The following is an 18,032-nucleotide window of genomic DNA, read 5'->3' on the forward strand; positions in this document are numbered from 1 at the left end:
GCTTAAATCACTTATCTGATTTAACGGCTCATGAAGAATAGGATACTAGAGGGCTGCAAGCCTACCTTGAACTTTGTGCTTCCTTTACCCCGGCTGTCCATGTTGATCTCATATTCTCCCGTCCTCCTGCCCATTTCCACTGTGGAAATAACCTAGGGGAAATGGGGCTGACGCTACAGCCGCATTGATCATGGTCAGTCCTCAGGGAGGATTTCCAGTAGGAATTTCCCAAGGTGGGAATGTTCAACCCTTGCCCACTGGAGATTTTTCACTCGTTTTCCACCACTTCCATTTCTCCTTCGTAAGCTTGTTGAGAGGAAGAAGATGTGGGAGGGGGTAGAGTAAGCGAGGTTCAGGGAGGAAGGAATGGGAAAGACTTTCTGTGTCAGTCTCCAGGTGAACTTCCAAAGAGCCTGGTTAGACAGCAGGTTGAATTGCGGAGACAGGGATTAGGGGACGGCCTGATATCAGCCAGGGCAGAGTGGGGCGGGGGTGGCCTTCAGGCAGGGAGGGCTCTGCACAGGAGAGGAAGATTAAGCACCTGCCTCGAAGGAACCCACAGTCTAAGCGTTTCAGGAAACTCCCTCCTTGCCTGGGCCTCTCGCCTGGGGGTGGCCGTGAGGTGCTGCACAGCCCAGTTAGAGCAGTGGGACCAAGACCTCTGGTACCCCGTTTCCCTGAAAATAGTCGTGCAGAGTGCGATCCAGTTCATACACACTATCCCATTTGATCTTCACGGTGTTGTGAGATGGGGGTGGGGACGGCTAGGGTTGTGTGTATTGTTCCCATTCTACCGATGCGGAAAGCTGAGGCTGACACAGCAAGGGACTCGCTCTGGGCCACTCGGCCCCTGGGCGCAGGCCCGGACGTCTCGGCCTCTCCCGCGGCTCGGCTAATCTGGCCCACCTCTCAGCCCCTCCAGGCCCCGCGCCGCCGCCCGGGCCGTGACCTCCCCGCCGCGGCCACGGCCATGGCGCAGGAGAACGCCGCCTTCTCGCCGGGGCCTGAGGAGCAGCCGCGGCGCCGCGGCCGCCAGCGCTACGTGGAGAAGGACGGCCGCTGCAACGTGCAGCAGGGCAACGTGCGCGAGACGTACCGCTACCTGACCGACCTGTTCACCACGCTCGTGGACCTGCAGTGGCGCCTGAGCCTGCTCTTCTTCGTGCTGGCCTACGCGCTCACCTGGCTCTTCTTCGGCGCCATCTGGTGGCTGATCGCCTACGGCCGCGGCGACCTGGAGCACCTGGAGGACACGGCGTGGACGCCGTGCGTCAACAACCTCAACGGCTTCGTGGCCGCCTTCCTCTTTTCCATCGAGACGGAGACCACCATCGGCTACGGGCACCGCGTCATCACCGACCAGTGCCCCGAGGGCATCGTGCTGCTGCTGCTGCAGGCCATCCTGGGCTCCATGGTGAACGCCTTCATGGTGGGCTGCATGTTCGTCAAGATCTCGCAGCCCAACAAGCGCGCCGCCACGCTCGTCTTCTCCTCGCACGCCGTGGTGTCGCTGCGCGACGGGCGCCTCTGCCTCATGTTCCGCGTGGGTGACCTGCGCTCATCGCACATAGTCGAGGCTTCCATCCGCGCCAAGCTCATCCGCTCGCGCCAGACGCTCGAGGGCGAGTTCATCCCGCTGCACCAGACCGACCTCAGCGTGGGCTTTGACACGGGCGACGACCGCCTCTTCCTCGTCTCACCGCTCGTCATCAGCCACGAGATCGACGCCGCCAGCCCCTTCTGGGAGGCGTCGCGCCGCGCTCTTGAGAGGGACGACTTCGAGATCGTCGTCATCCTCGAGGGCATGGTGGAAGCCACGGGTGCGGGCGGGCTGAAGGAGAAGGGAGAGGAGGAAGTGCAGGGGGAGGAGGGGAGCGGGTGGGCGGGGAATTGGACCCAGAGGGGCCAGGGCAGAGGAAGCGGGGTGGGGGTGGGGGTGGATGGAGAGGCTGGTGGAGGATGAGAGCTGAGATGAGATGGTTTGGGAGGGGTGTATGAAAAGAGTGACCCACCCACCCACCCACCCAGAGAGGTGAGAGAAAGCTGGGAGGAATCCTCCGAAGTGGCCCTGGCCTGGGGCCCTGGGCTGAGAGGTCTGTGTCACTGGGAATAGGAGACAGTAATGCTAATAGACAACACCCAGTGCTTACTCTGTGCCCTGCACGGTTCCAAAGCACTTTACACCTCCTGGTTTATTTAATCGGAGCCCCATGAAGGTAATTTCTTTTTACTGTGCTCATTTTTCAGGGAGGAAATTGCCCCAGTGAAAGGTTAAGTGGTTCACAGACATAGGCTAAATAAGTGGCCACGTCTGGATTGGACGCAGGCAGTCTGGCTTCAGCATTTAGGGTGCAGAGTAGGAAGGAAGGGTTAGGTTCCGGGTTTTTCTCAGTACTGAGGGGTCCAGGCCCCTGGAATGTGATGGTGCAGGTTTTCCATGGCCTGAGTTATTCCTAGGCTGGACCTTAGGGAGAGGTTGATAGCTGGGCTCACTTCTGCCTCAGTTTCCCCACCCATCAGAAGATTCGGTTTCCACTGACAAAGGATAGATGATCTGCACATTTCAAGCCCCTTTCCAGAAGGAACTAGCAATGTACCTGTGATGTCAGAACCTCCAACTCAGGCTTATACAGTGAAAGGTTTGGGAGCAGGTAGGATAAGACCAGTGCAGGGGCAGCAAATGAGTCCTTTGGGACTTGAGATCCAGAAGTGGAGAAGAAAACTGCAAGTGGGATAACCAAAGGCCCAGCAGGGGGCCCTGCAGTTCCTGCCACTGTTGCCAGTGTTGCCCTCTGCTGGCTTCTCCCAGACTGGTGTCATCAAACCCTTTTCCTGGCCCTTCATGCTGAGCCTCTACTTCACCGCTCTCTGCCTCAGTGTTCCCCACTCCTTCTCCCCACCCCAATACTCCCCTAACTCCTTCCCCCTCCCCCATGCACCCTACTTCCTTTCCTCTCATCTCACCGGCTGGCACATTTTTGCTGGTACCTGAGAAGTCCCTGCCCAACCCTCTTCTCCCTTTGTACCTCCAGCCCTTCCCTTTCTTCCTTGCAGCCCCTCTCCCCAGTGTCCCTTTTGCCTCTTCTTCCCCTCCTCTACCGGACATTTCCTACGCCAGTCTTCACCAAAGGAACAAAGGAAAGTCCCCAAGTTTGCTCAGGGCAGGGCTTTCAATGTTGAGAGCCAGTCTCTGCTTAGCTAATGTTCACTCTTCCGTTCTCCCTTGTTCGGAGGTGCATATGAGCTGAGGGGAACATGAGAGATCTCAGGGTAGAAGGAAAATCACTTGCCCCGGTGGGTGTGCCCACCCCACAGAGAAAACAGGACACAGGCCCACAGCAAGGAGGACAGGGGAGGGTGAGGTGGAGGAGATATGGGGAGGGGAGGGTGGAGGAGATAGGGAGGGGAGCTTGGAGGAGATAGGGAGGGGAGCTTGTTGGATTTTTCTAGAGAGACAAAGCTGGAAAGGATGGTAATATTTTGGGTGAGAGAGTCAGTATCCAAAATGCTTCTGAAAAGCAAGTAAAATGAGCCAAAATCCAACAAGATGACATTTAAAACGAATAAATATAAAGTTCTACATTTAGGCTTTAAAAAATCACTTATGTAAGCACAGCATGGAAGAGCTCTGGTGAAAAAAGAATCGGGGGTTTTAGTTGGCCACAGGCAATGTGATACAGCTTCCAAAAATGTTTATGTAATGTAATCTTGGGCCCTATTAGCTAAAGCGTCATGGCCAGAAGAGAGAGGTGGCGAGCCCTCTCTTATGCATGGATCAGGCCACAGTTGGAGTATTTATCACACTCAGAGTGCTTAAAGGATCCTCCTTGGCCACTCTGGTTTGCAGTCAAGAAAGTAAAGTTTTTGGAAGCCAGGTCACATCAGGAATGGTGGAGGGAGACAGGGATGTTCAGCCTGAAGGAGAGAAGACATGATGAAAACTGAGACTCCTGCTTTCAGATACTTGAAGGGGTGTCATACAGCAGGAGAGTGAAAATAAGGGTGGCAGATTTTAGCTCTGTATAAAGAACAACCCAAATATTAGAGCCGTCACACAAAGGAGTGGGCTCCTTGTGAGGTGGTGAGCTCTCAATCCTGAGATGTAATCAAGAGCAAGCTAGTTGCCCATTATTGGGAATGCTCCAGTGGGGAGCCCTGTATGGAGAGGAAAATTGGGCTAGATGATCCCCAAGGTCAGTTTCAAGGTTAAACTTCTCTGACTGGCATCTCCAGTGGAGAGGAGGGGAGAGTGTGGGCTGGAGGTTAAGAGGAGTTGGGGCAAATGGAGAGGAGGAGGGGGAACTGGACAAGTACAAGAGTTGGGAAGGAAGAGAAAGCGGGCTGGACCAAAGTGGGTGGGTGGGGGTCCTTGAGGAGGGCTCCAGGGAAGGGTTCTAGGAATAGGGTTGTGGAATGAGGCAGGGGAGGGAAGGCTGGGGCCGGGATCCCCCTTGACCCATGCCCTTACCCCCAGGAATGACATGCCAAGCTCGGAGCTCCTACCTGGTGGATGAGGTGCTGTGGGGTCACCGCTTCACGTCAGTGCTGACCCTGGAGGATGGCTTCTACGAGGTGGACTATGCCAGCTTCCACGAGACCTTTGAGGTGCCCACACCCTCATGCAGCGCCCGGGAGCTGGCCGAGGCCGCAGCCCGCCTTGACGCCCATCTCTACTGGTCCATCCCCAGCCGGCTGGATGAGAAGGTGGAGGAGGAGGGGCTGGGGGAGGGGGCGGACGAAGAGGCTGGGGCTGACAAAGAGCAGAACGGCTGCCTGCCGCCCCCGGAGAGTGAGTCCAAGGTGTGACCAGTTTCCTCCAGATCCCTGTGGCAGGGCCAGACACAGGTACCTGGGGAGCTGGTTATGGAAGGTGGAGGAGGGCGCAGGCAAGGTCCCTGGGAATGCACTAAAGCTGGGGAGCCTCCTCAGAATCTCAGGTCTGGGATCCAACATGGATGGGAGAGATCCTGATTTCAGGAGGACGGAGGGTGGGGAATGGGTAAACTCGCCAGCCTGTCTGTGTTTGACCTTCACTTCTGTTCACGCGTGGATGGATGGACAGAGGATGGACCTATGCGGGTTGGATGAGAAGGTGGAAGCAGAGAGAGACAGCCAGCCAGTGGATAGGTGAATGGGCCAACAAACCAACAGACAGGTGGTGTGCTCAGGGCTGCCGCTGACTCATAGAGCATCTTGGTGCAAATTCTAAAAAGGCGCCTTTTCCCTCCAGACTGACACTACCCCAAACTAGGGTGCATGGCTTGGGGAGCAGAGTGTGGGCTGGAGTTTAGGCCCCACTCACCTCCTCAGCCAGCTTCCCTGAGTCTGGCACACCTGTCTCACTGGACACAGTAGCCCAAGCTGACCCAGAGGTGAGAAAGCTGGACGGAGGCGGGCAGAGATGAGGAGGGTGCCCTCCCAGCTCCACCCCTGCCACTGTGACAGGCTGAGAGGGAGGGCGAAAGGCTGCAGGGCGGCTCAGCAGGGTGTGAATGACCTTGTCCATGTGTGCAGGGAAACCGGCGATGGGGGAGATGCCAGAGCTGGGGCCCTGGGGCAGGGCCTAGGAAAGGGGAACAAGGGATGGCTATTTTCTGACAGTGAAGTGAGGTCTCGTGAGTACCACTGCAGGGGTGGGAGGGGATAGAGAGGTTCTGAGGAGGAAGAAGGGCCGGGGAGAGATGGAGAAACATGAGTTCACTAGAGCTGGGACACGGGGTCCTCAGGAAAGCAGAATCGGTCTTAGGGCACAGTGAGAGGGAGTCATTCACGTGGTTCACTGGGTGCCCGTTGGGTCCAGAGCACTGACCCGGGCATGTGTGGGGAGGACAGTCAGAGACCCGATTCCTATTCTGGGAATACAGTACACGTGGGGAAAACAGAGAAATATGCCTGTGGCAGCTGTTTCAAACTGAGAACCTGGGCGATCTCTCCGAGCACGGGGTGGAAGGGCTTGGTAATCAGAGTTGCGTCAGGGATTGCGTCAGGCCTGGAGAGTGACCTGAGCCAGCAGTCACGAACTTGGGTGGGCATCAGGGTCCCCTGGAGGGCTTGGGAACACATATGGCTGAGTCCCACTCCCAGAGTTTCTGACTTAATGGGTCTACAGTAGAGACCAAAACTTTGCGTTTCTAACAAGTCCCAGGTCCTGCTGACGCTGCTGGAACAGGGACCACGCTCCGAGAAGCCCTTCCCTAAGCAGACTTGGGGGTCCTGTCAGGAGGTGGGCGTCAAGCTAAGGAGTAGCTGAGGGTCCTTGGGGAGGAGACTGAAATATAATGGGTATGGAGAACTGCGGTGAGGGGAAAGGAGACCGTGAAACCAAGGCTGAAGAGTCCGACTCTGGGCCTAGGGACTCGCCCGTCAGTGGAAATAGGGCTGTGACAAGCTAGAGATGGTGTTTGGGCAAGATGAGTAGGCAAGATAGATGGGACAGAGCAGTCGGGAAGGCTTCAGGGGAAGTGCTGCCAGGGTGGTGCTGAGCTGAAGTAGGAAGGGCATCTGTGGCAAAGGAGAGAATCCCACGTAGGACTTAAGAAGCAGGATTAAATGTGGGAGATGTGAGAGAGAGAAGCGAGAGTCCAAATGTCTGGATGTGACTGTGACCTGCCGTCTGCCCAGCTGGGGCAGGAGCCCCTGGAGAGGTGTTCCCACGCCACGTGTACCCCCTTCCTGGTGTCATCGCGGTCACCAGGGACACCTCCCACCCCAGGATTGTGAAGGAGGAGCAATGGCGAGTCGAGAAGGGGCAGAGGTAGGGGGACCTGCCTCTGGGAGAGATGTGTGCACACAGGCAGACACACCCTCCCACCACACGGGCCCAGCAGTGACCTCCAGCCCTTGGCCCGGGCTGCACCCCATTCCTGTTCTTTAACAAAAGTCTGAGCCCCTTGCAGGGAAGCACCCCAGTGTGCTGCATTCCAGGCTGGGAAGCTGGGGTCCTGGGGGATGCTGTGCCTCCCGGAAGCAGGAAAGGGGGCTGCGGAGGGAGCCCACGCCAGCTTGGGTCCGCTCGGAGAGAACATCTTTGCCTCAGGTCACAGGGTGACTTGGGTCACTATCACCCAAAGATGAGGTCCCTGAACACTGGTGCTGGCTGTTCCCAAAGAACAAATGTTGGGGCATGGGGGTAAGAAGCAGTTCTGGTTTAATTTGCTGAAACATCTAGAGTCCGGACAGGAGGGAGTGGGCTCTGGGTGTCCACACTCACTCACGCGGTAGTTCACCCATTGCAAGTGAACCCACCGTAGAGGAACTGAGGCTGGATGGAAGGCATTGGGACCCCGCCACCCCTCTCCTTGCCACTCAGCGACCACTCAGGGCCCCACTGTGTGCAGTGCAAGGAGTCTGGGGACCTGGGTTCTAGGCCTGACACTGTCACGAATTAGTTCTATGACTCTGGGCAAGTCGCATCACTTCTCTGGGCCTCAGTTTCCCTATCTGTAAAAACAACACTTGGTAAACTGGTAATGCTCAATAAATGTTTAAATCACTGAGTTGAAAGAGGTAGACTGCGTGCCTCTCGAGGTGCAGTGCAGCTAAGAATTCTAGGATCCGAGAATCCTTAGGCAGAGACAAATGCAGGGAGCCCCGGGGGCACGGGAGGACGGGTGAAGCAAGGGGGCTTGCGCGCAGGTGGTGGGGCGGGTGTGTGCAGGGGCCCCTCTGACTGCTGGCGTCCCCGTCGCCTAGGTGGCTGTGTCCTGGGCCTTCCATTCTGCTGCTGTCAGGCAGAATAATGGAGATCAGGGGGAGAAAGGCTGAGGCCCCAGGGCCTGGGGGGAGGAGTCAGGTCCAAGATCAGCCTGACGGAGAGAATGAGACTGCAGAATAGCATGGGGACTCAGAAAAGGGCACCGGGCCCTGGAAGACCCTGCCCTGCAACCTGGGAGAAGTCTAGGGGCAGAGGCCGTGCTCAACTGGAACTCATCCCCCTTTCTCTCTCCCCACCCCAAGGAGGAATCCCAACAGGAACTGGCTCTGCACTGACAGCTCAGACAGCAGATGGGACCCAGGTTTCCCCTCCCGGGGTAGGTGGCACGGCCCACGGAGGCCAGATGGTGTTTCTGGGGGGGGAAGAGAGGTGCGGGTCGTCCAGAAGAGGCTGTCAGCCCCCAGTAGCCCACCTGCCACGCGCCCCTGCCTCTTAGAGCCTCATGGCGGGGAAGACACAGCCAGCCCTGGATTTTATAAAACAAGTTTATTCACATTTTAGAAAAACTAATTCTAGGACAGGGAACGGCCTCCCTTTGGGCTATGTATGAGATCATGAACAGAAGGCCAGAGGGAGGAGCTTGGGAAGGAAGGAGTGGGGCATGGGGGCCGTGTCCCCCACTCTGGGTGGGAGTAGGTCAAATAAATTAAAGGAAGGGCAGGCAGAGGGAGAGGGTATTCAGACACCAGAGGCGGGCTTGCGGCTGGGCTGGAAGATAGTCACACCTGCAGGAACGGGAGAATGCACGTGGAGAGTGTGAATTCCTCCTGGCCCTGGCCCGCAGAGCTGAGAGGGGCTTCTCCTTCTCCAGCTGGGACCAGGGAGGGAGCTGCTCATCTCAGGACTAGGGAAGACAGGGATGGGGATGGGGGTCCTTGCCCCTCACCTGGGGTGTGAGGGATCACCGTTTCTGCAGCCTCTTCATGAAGCAGCAGGTGATGGAGCCCAGGATGGTGGCTCCGATGGCTAGGGCAAGCCCTGCACCCACCAGCAGGGGCACAAACAGGGTGTCCAGGGCTGGGCAAGAGAGGATGGCTGTGTTCAGTCCGGGGTGTCACTGCCCTCCACCCACGTGCCAGTACCTTCTCGGTCAGGCTGTCCACACCACCTCCTCCCGTTCCCACACAGCTTTCCCCTGCCTGCTCCCTGCCCGCTCTGCGCTCAAGCCAGCCCCTACCACCAGGACACCGGGGCAGCCGGGCACTGAAGGGCTGAAAGCTGGACTTTCAGACTTTCCGTGTGAAGCAAAGAGGAAGAGAAAGAGGAACCAGAGGGAGCACTGGCAGGAGGATGAGATGCAAAAAGGAGAACAAGAGCATGGGGGTGAGGGGGGCTGGGGACGCGTGAGCAAGGGGGGGCACCGCTCACCATGTGTGTACGGGTAGACCGTGACAGGCCCTGAGCGGGCACTGCCCGCCTGGTACCAGCTGTAGTCAGCGTGCTGCACCCAGGCGCTGGGGGCACAGTGGTACACGCCTTCGTCCTCGGGCCCCAAGCCGTGCAGTCTCAGCCGATGGCTTCGGGGCCCCACCAGCTCCACGCTGACGGGGCCTCCTCCGGGCCGGACCCCCAGCTCTGCCACACCGTCCTGGCCCACGCCACCCACCAGCTGGGCAGGGGCAGAGCTCAGCTCCCCGTCCTCCAGCCTCTCCACCCACCAGCTGGCAGCCAACCGCAGCCCGGGGGGGCCGCCCCGCACGGAGATGTTGCAGAGCAGGGAGGCCGTCTCCCCGCGGTACACTGTGCCTCCCGCTAGCCAGGCCACAGCCTCCAGCACCACACCTGCAGAACAAAAGTCAGAAGGTGAAAGGGGCATGGGGTTAGGACTGCTGTCCAAGCAACACCCCAGAAACTCCGGGTGTCCCCACAATCTTAGAACAGGAGTGTGAGACTGAGACACGGAGGCAGCCGATGGAGAGGGAGAGAGGCACAGAAACAGAAGGGAAAGGTTCTGCAGACCCCATATCCTGTCCAGGGCCAACCCGCCCCCTCTCACCTTCCTCACGCACGTGCACGGGGAGGGGCCGGGAGCGGGCACTGGCGGCTTCCCGAAGCCGGGCCCCAGACCCTCGGACATAGGCCTTGGCGAGGCAGCGGTAGGTACCCGCATCCCCGGGCCGGGCAGCCTCCAGCCGTAGCCGGTAGGTTCTGGAAGCCACCTTCTCCATGGCAATGTGCCGGCCCTCGTAGCCAGGGCCCAGACTGCCCACACCCTCCGTGTCCAGCTGGGCAACCAGGCGGCCGGGCCCAGGTGCCCCCGCAGGTGCCATCTCCCAGCCCACGGAGTAGGCGGCATGACGGCCCGTTGGGGGCAGGGCCCCTGACACATTGCACAGCAGCTCCAAGGGCTCCCCTGGGCCGATCCGACGTTCCCCAGGCCCCACTGTCACTGCCAGCTGGCTGGCTGAAACACAGGAGGGGAAGGGGTGTCAGGGAGGCAGGAGAGGGCACAGAGCACCTGTCCTTCCTTGATAGCAGCAACTTCGAGGCCACCCGTCTTTGCCACCCAGGGGCCTGGCTCTCACCCCTCAGCCATGGCCCTCCCATCCCCACACCCAATTTCTGAGCAGAGAAAGCCCGTCATGGGTACAGGTGCTGACAGGAAGCGATACTAATGGGACTTCACTCTAGGGAAGGTGGGCTCCCTGGAGTCAGACGATGGCCATCTAGTGCCCATGGTGCCTACTGAGATACCAAGGCTCCCAGCTGGCACCGTGGGACGCGTGGCACTCACACAGCGTCTGCACGTCCACGTGGGCCAGGACAGCCCTCTTCTCCGCAATCTGGGCCCAGCTGCCGTCGGGATCCTGAATCCACTCAGCGGCAGTGCAGTGGTAGGTGCCTGCGTCGTCCGCCTGGGCGCCCCCCACCACCATGCGGTAGCGCTCAGTCCCCTCCTTGCCCAGCCGCAGCTCCCCTGCCGCCAGCCGCTCAGCGTAGGGAGCTCCGGCCTCCACGGCCATGTCGGGCCGGAGTCCCACCACTTCCTGCAGCGTTGCTCGCCCCACTGGCGCCTCGGGCACAGCTCGCCCAAAGGACACGGCCAGGTGTGTGTGCTTCTCCGTGCTCGTCCGTGCCAGGCAGCCCAGTGCCAGCTCCTGCCCCTCGTGCACCATCAGGCGAGGGGGTGAAGCTGGGGCCTGACGGCCCCGGGGCCCTGGGGGGGCAGCAGATACCTGCAGCATATCTGGAAGAACTGGAGAGAACAGCTGGAGTGAGGGAGGGCTGGGAGCTGTACAGTAACTAACCCTTGGTACTGTTTCCTACCTACAACCTATTTCCCTAAATAGACTGTGAGCTCCTAGAAGGCAGAGACTTCATGCTGTATTATTTCTTCTGTAACCCAATGGTGCCAAGCACAGTGCTGGGCACACAACAGGCACTCAATACTTGTTGAATTTCATAGAACCAGCCCATCGCCTACTGACCCTTATGTTTGAGACTGACCCCTGTTTGAAATACTCAGAAGAGTGGCTCTGTCTTCCTTCTCAGAAGACAAACTTGAGAGCAAGAATGTCATGTGGTCTCACTCCTCCTACCCTGCCTCTATTTCCCCCGCCACCCCCACTCCCCCAGATCTGGATCCTGGAATCTCCAGGAATGGAGTCTGTTCACCCTGTCAGGCTCCCCTACCCCATCAGGGAATGGAAAGGGGCTGGAGAGCTTAGGGACACTTCTCCTCTCCCAGGAAGTAGCTTGACAGAATAAGAGCCGTGGACTGGAATGAAGAGCGTTAACCCAAAGTTCTGGGTTAGAGTCTCAGGCCAGCCACTAACTTGTTGGGTGACTTCATGCAAGTCACTTAACCTCGTTGGGCCTCAGGTTCCTCTTAGGTCCCTGCTGGCCCTGACTTTCTGCCTTTTGGGAGGGCACGGCCCTGACCCCATCCCAGGGCCCAGTACCTCTCAGTTCCACTTTGCCGCTGTAGCTGCCCAGGTAGTGGGCATCAGTGGAGGGTGTGTAGCACTCGTAAATGCCAGCATCCTGGGCCTGCAGGCGGGCAATCTTGAGCACCACGGCATCACCCTGCAGTCGCTGCACCTGTACCTCACCAGCTGCCACTCGGGGCCCAAAGACAGCATAGGAGAATCGGGTATCCCTGGTACTGACAATGCCCAGGGCAGCCTCTGGGGCCTCAGGCCTGTATAGGAACCACTCGAAGTCCTGCTGGGCAGGGCCCTCGTAGCCAGTGACATTGCAGGAGATGGAGATGGCTGTGCCAGCCACGCGATACAGGGGCCCCTGAGGGACTAGCACCTCCCGGGCACAGCACCCGACTCCTAGAGGGAAGGACAAGGGAAGTTAGGGATGCCTGGGTCCCTACTGCAGCCCCCCACCCCCACCCCCGCATCACTCTTGACCTCTGCTTGTGAAAGGAAAGGAAACCTGAGGAAAGTTGGTGTACACTTGGGCCCTGTTCCGAGAACAGGCAAAGGATGCTGGGAGGTAAGACACCTGGGTCTCAAGGAGGTGGTGGTATAGAGCCAGGTTTGCCTCAGACCCCAGAAACACCCCATTACTGGCAGGCCAGAAGCAGAGCATCTAAGGTCAGAAAGGAGTACCTGCTTCCTGATTTAATGCACGCCATATGCAAACGAAGGCTTCTGTTAGGGAGTTGGAGTATCTGCTTCCTGATTTAACCATTCCCGATTCCGGCTGTGCCTTAATTCCCCCTCCACCCCGTCTCCCCACGTTTATGCCAGCTGAGCCTTCTAGCTAAGGGATCCTGAGACCACACGTCCCCCTCCTTTGTTTGAAGGGAGCTGGCCAAATCTTGATCAGAAGGGCTGGTTCGCTCAGCTGTGTCACCTGGGCCAGGGGACTCCAGACAATGGAGCCAGTGGCCCGAGCAGGACAGAGCACAGGCCCAGTCAGTTCTCACCACACAATCCCTCCCCACTCCAGCTGTGCCATGAGCTCACTGCTCCTCTGCCCCACAGGGCTGCCGAGGCAGCTGAGGCTCATGGGGCAAGAACCAGCCTCTGCCCTTTGCCTCTGGAGGCAGAAGCTCCCCTCCCCCACCAGTGCCTGCCAATCTTCCCGGGCAGGCCCAGCTGACAAACAACCCTCACCCCACCCCCTCCAACTCCCTAACAGAAGCCTTCATTTGCATATGGCGTGCATTTATTTACATCCCCGCTCCCTTTCAGTAGGGCGGCAATAACCCCCCAGCTGCCCCTTCCCATCTTTCTCTCCTCAAAGAGGCCAACATTCTTCTTCACCCCACCCTCACCCCTACCCTGCCCTCGCAGATACTCCCGGTGGCCTTGGAGGGCTCAGCTTCTTCCTTCTCTCCTTCCATCCTTCCACAGCCCCAGATCACAGAACCTCAGAATGTAAGAAGGGCTGGGTCAGCCCTCTGCCTCCACTTTACAGATGAGAAAGTTAAGGTACAAGAAGTAGAATGTCTTGGCCAAGTTCCTACTATCCTTGGCTAGCTTCCACACGCCCCTGCAGAGGGACAAAGCCAGAGAGGCATGGGGAACTCCAAGGAGAGGCCTGAGGGCACTGACCTCACCAACCAGAATGTCCCAGGGGCATAACCGGCTGGAGGAAAACACCTAATCTGTACTCAAACTGTCCTCCAGCTCCTCCAGAAGCACTACCCTCACCTTTCCCTTCTTCCTGCGGCTGAGTCAGAGGGAAAACTTGTGGTTGCTCGGTTAGAGCACAGGCTGGGATCAGGAGGTCGGGTTCCAGCCCCAGCCCCATCCCCATCCTCAGCTGTACCGCTTGGACCAGCCCCTTCCACTCCCAGGCCTCAGTTTCTGGAAGAGAGCTATGAGCTTCCACCCTGACAGTGAGTGAGCCTGTGTCTCAGCAGGGCTCTGCCCGAGGATGTTTCATAATCAGAGCGATGGCGGAGACAAGCGAGCTGACACCTTCCCTGGGCTCCGGGCAGACTCTGCTCAGGAGGGCCCCCTCCCATCTTCCTGCCTCCACAAATGCTGATGCTTGGAGAGCCCCATGGGAAAGTCACCCCCACTGCCTCGGGAAACCAGCTGCCAGGCAGCTCTCTCCCCAGCCAGGTCCCCTCCTCTGTGTTAGCGGAGAGGGAAAGGAGAGCAAAGAGACCAGCTTTGGAGTCACATGGGAGTGGTTTCAAATCCAAGCCGCAACACTCACTAGATATGTTCTCTGGGGCAAGTGACTTCATTTCCTCATCTTCAAAATGAAAGTTAAGCACCTACACCCAGGGCGCTCACATCCGGCAAGCTCTTCTATCTCTGCACCACATTTACCCTGGGCTCCTCTCTGCTCCACGCTGCCCACTGGGGAAGAAGGGCCAAGTACTAGGCAGCCAGGCCTCACAGCTCCTTCCTCTGTACATCCTCCTGCCTCCCACCCAGGGCCCGAAGGAGAGGACTCATGCTAGTCCCCCTGGGCCCAGGGACCTATGCAGCACAGGGAGGCTCCTTGGCACCACGATGGAGCTCTGGTCTAGAAACAGGCGGCTGGGGCTACGTCAGCCTCTGCCTTAACTATGGCAGCTCCAAATCCTGGCACCAAAGCCACCCCCTCACCACCCTGTATTCTTATTTCAAGGGTTTCAGTCTCCTGAACATCTGTACATGCAGTCTCACTGCCTCGATACCATACTCCTCCCCAGACCATCCCTACAGGGAGCCCTCCCATTCACGCCAAAAACATTTCCACCGTCACGGTCCTCATGCATCCATGCGGCGGTGGCCCAGAACACCCACCACAACAGGTACAGGGTGCTTGGAGAGCTCAGCATCAGTCTCCACGGAGCCTGGTTTCTCCTGAGGCAGGGAAGCTGGGACTAAGGGGGTGTGACAACCAGGGAGGCTGCAGAGCCAAGTGCTGCTATCTGGGAGAGGGAAGTGGGGGAAAGACCCAGCCCAGGATGGAGCTGGAACTGCCTCCAACTTCAGATGATGAAGCGGGGTGGTAGGGGGGTGCAGTTAGGGTAGACGTACTTCAAAGATTGTGGGCAGAACCGGCCCCTGGGCCTCCAGCCAACTTGGGCAATTATAAAGATGGACAGGCACTGCCCACCAGGGCGAGCACCCAAGGCCGGGCCTTAAGCTAAGTGAGGCAGAGAGGAGTCGCAGCATCTGTGCACAGCGACCTCAGGACCTGAGTGTGCCGGCTGAGAAGTGGGGCCTGGCGGTTCCTGGGGGCGACATCCGGTGGGTCCTCACTGTGCCCCAGCCCGGGGCCTAGAACTGGGGAGCCTTCACCGCTACCCCACCCCCGCCCGCCCCAAGACTGGCTCGGAGCGCGGCCACAGACAGCAGCTGGGCGCCAGGCCCGGGGAGGCTGGGGGAGCCCCTGACGGAGAAGGGGGTGCGAGGGGCTCCGAAATGCTGGGGAGGAGGGCTGGGATGGTCACCAGGTGGCAGGCACCTGCCGGGCGGGGCTGGGAGCCAGAGCCGGGCTTACCCAGGATTAACAGCAGCAGCAGCGGCGGCGGCTTGGGACCGAGGGCGCCCATCCTGCGCAGCCGGCTCTGCGAAGGCTCTGGGGGGCGGCGCGGGCTCTGGGTGGCCGGGGGTTCGGGGGGCGCATGCCCGGGTGGGGGGCACGAAGCGGGGCAGCGAGGCGTGGGTGCGCGGAGCGAAGCTGAGCGAAGCTGAGCGAAGCTGGAGCTGCCAAGTCACGGCCCTCTTCCCTCTGCCCTCTTCCCTCTGCCCTCCTCCCTCCTCCCTTCTCCCCTCCTCCTCTCCTCCGCCTCTGTTTTCCCTCCCGCCTTGGCAACTCGGAAGACCATTCCCGCCCCGCCTTACCCAGGCCCCGCCCCCGCCCTGGGCTCCTGGCCCCGGCCCCGGCCCCGGCCCCACTCCGGTCCCCAACTCCGCCCTGACCCCTCCAGACCTTGGCCCTGCTCAGGTCCCCGGGTGTGCCCCAACGGGGTCCTGGACCTCGGCCCCCGCTCCCCCCGACCCTGCTCCAGGCTCCACCCGGACTCCAGCCCTAGCCCCGCCCCCTCTTCGGTACCCGGCTCCGCCCCGACCCCCACCCGGGCCCGCCCCCTCAGCCCTGTCTCCGCCCCGACCCCGGTCCGGGGGCGGGCTGCACCTGGTCTTGGCCAAATCCCCGGCTGCTCCGCGGAGGGCACAGGTACCCTGCACCTTCCAGCTTTTCCCTGAGAGTTGGATGCAGGGGCCCTGGAGTCGGCGAGGTGACTGTGGCTTCTCACTTTGAATCCAGCCATTTGCTCTAGGCCTCTAGGCCTTGCCGCAAACCCTGCTGAAGTGGGAAAGGGCGGGATCTAGGAGTTAAGGAACGAGGAGGATCTGGTCTGAAGGGCGCTTCAGGGCTCTGCAATGTCACTGGAGACCTGTTTGCCACCCCCTCGGGGCAGAACCAGAAGTGAGTTAGGAGGCTGGGCCGTTTGGATGCTGTCACTTCCTGGCTGGCGATCCTGGTCAACTTGCTTAACCTCCTCCAACCTGTTCTCTTGTTGGCAAATTGAGGTGGATGACATCCATCCCAAAGGATTTTTGTGACGTTAATTGAGATAATGTACAGAAAGTGCTTGGCACAGAATACACTAAATAGGAGATGGGACCGGGGGATAAATTATTTAAACTCTTTGCTAAGAGGTTTAGTTAGGACCTAAGGAAAGGGTGAGCCTGGGTTTAGGTGAAGGAGTCTCTAGTTCCAGTGAGGAGAAGTGGACAACACTCTGCACTGGGAGGGGTGGGGTGTGCCCTGGAGGTTGGAGACAGGAAAAGGCATCTTTCCTAGGCACTCTGTTTCTTTCTCAACTATGGAGAATGTGGGGAGTGGGGAGGAGCTGGAAGGGTGGAGCTAGAACCAGGAAAAGGGACAGCCAGGTCTGCAAAGCTAAGCCTGTCAGAGTGGCCCTCCGTAGGAGGTGACCCCAGAGCTCATCTAGCACCTTCATCCTCAAACTTCCATCAGTCCCCACTCATTCCCCCAACCCTCCCACTCACTCGTCACTCCCTTTTACAGAGGAGAGAATGGAGGCCCAGAGAGGGGAAGTGACACAGGCCAGACCAGACATTCCTTGACTTTGTCTTCCCAGAGCCTGGCACAGTGGCTAGATCAGGGGAGGTGCTCAGTTGAAGCCGCATTCAGGAACCCTGGAGAGACTGGAGAAATTCTGAGACAGAACGCTGGGGACAGTTGAGGGAATCAGAGGTCCAACCCTCCCCTCTCAATACTTCCAGTTCTGGCCCAGGAACAGGGCAGCAGGGTGCCTTTTTCCTCCTACTTTGTCATATCCACAGCCTGATATCTCCAGATTCATTCCATCTAAATTCATCCACAGGCCAGATTGAGCTGTGTGAAAACTGAAATGTATAGGGAAGCTTTTGGAGGAAAGCCACTCTCCCTTTATTGGGGAGAGGAGTGAACATGATACCTTCCTGATGCTTGAGAGATGAGAGATGTTGCCAAACATCATCATCATCATCATCATCATCATAGATGCAGTTTATGGGACGTGTTGATCTTAAAAATAACAAGGTCTTAAGCTAGCCAAAATGAGTTTATTCAGGAATAGCAGAGGAATTACAATTTGAGAGGAACAAACTATGGTGAACCATAGGCATGTCAGAGGAGACAAAGGGAAGGTCAGCTTTCATTAGGTTTTAGGAGGAAACTGGATAGGGCTGTGGCAGTTTTCTTTTTTGTTAACTGCAACTGGTGAGCAGCTTGTTGTTGCTGAGTCAGAAGGAAACCCTTCTTCCTGCTGTGATCTGTAAGCTGCAGTGAGTGATTTGTGTATGAGAGCCCTCTCTTCATGGCTTCCTGACTCCATTTTGATTTAGGTTTCCTTTGTTCATTTTCACATTTTCCCCTTTTGATCAAAATCTTTCCTTGAAAGCATCGTGTTGAGTCAACATTCTGTTTGGTGCATAGTTTCTGCAGAGGTTGGACAGGCAACAGGTGCAAAAATTTAAGATTATACAAAGCAAATTAAAAGTAATATGACTTTGTTTGTATGATGGCTTTAAGTCATGATCCTAAAGTAGTCAACTAGCAAGTGCACTTGTTCCCTGTTCTCGTATAATTGAGTTCCTACTTCTCCAGAGGCGTTTACCCATATGCAACAGGTGGTATATGCTAATGCCACCTGGTTCAAAATCAAGGCTATTGCTTGTCTACAACTACTTTAGCCAAGGAATCAAGTGATCATTGTTAGGCTGCAGAATCAGCTAGCTCTTCTAACGTTAGGGAGAGATTTATGTTCATATTCTCATTGGAACTTTGACCCAAGGGGGAAAGCGTCTCGCTATGGAGGCAAGCCCGGAGTCATGTATGCCCCAGGTAGTTCCCATTTAAGATGCTTACGAAGATATAATGGGGAAGATCAGTGGGACGC

At 58.0% G+C, this 18,032-nt stretch overlaps 2 protein-coding genes across 3 annotated transcripts; one reads left to right on the forward strand and one right to left on the reverse strand.

Moving 5' to 3' along the window:
• Nucleotides 1–970: 970 nt before the first annotated feature.
• Nucleotides 971–4,806, forward strand: KCNJ9 (potassium inwardly rectifying channel subfamily J member 9; the record flags this gene model as incomplete). The annotated part of the gene is made up of 2 exons (XM_079920693.1): nucleotides 971–1,820; nucleotides 4,475–4,806. 2 exons carry the CDS (start codon nucleotides 971–973, stop codon nucleotides 4,804–4,806), a joined length of 1,182 nt encoding a protein of 393 aa, XP_079776819.1.
• Nucleotides 4,807–8,238: 3,432 nt separating this feature from the next.
• Nucleotides 8,239–15,351, reverse strand: IGSF8 (immunoglobulin superfamily member 8). 2 transcript variants are annotated; one of them, XM_079926884.1, is made up of 7 exons: nucleotides 15,122–15,351; nucleotides 11,617–11,994; nucleotides 10,449–10,910; nucleotides 9,711–10,118; nucleotides 9,083–9,496; nucleotides 8,601–8,731; nucleotides 8,239–8,439 (listed from the first exon to the last, which is right to left on the reverse strand). In XM_079926884.1, exons 1-6 carry the CDS (start codon nucleotides 15,171–15,173, stop codon nucleotides 8,616–8,618), a joined length of 1,830 nt encoding a protein of 609 aa, XP_079783010.1. In that variant the 5' UTR covers nucleotides 15,174–15,351; the 3' UTR covers nucleotides 8,239–8,439; nucleotides 8,601–8,615. The 2 variants fall into 2 exon arrangements, with proteins under 2 accessions (XP_079783010.1, XP_079783009.1); XM_079926883.1 differs by lacking the exon at nucleotides 15,122–15,351 and adding an exon at nucleotides 13,327–14,604.
• Nucleotides 15,352–18,032: the final 2,681 nt, after the last annotated feature.

Source organism: Stenella coeruleoalba, assembly GCF_951394435.1.
Source record: "Stenella coeruleoalba genome assembly, chromosome: 1".
Taxonomy (NCBI): domain Eukaryota; kingdom Metazoa; phylum Chordata; class Mammalia; order Artiodactyla; family Delphinidae; genus Stenella; species Stenella coeruleoalba.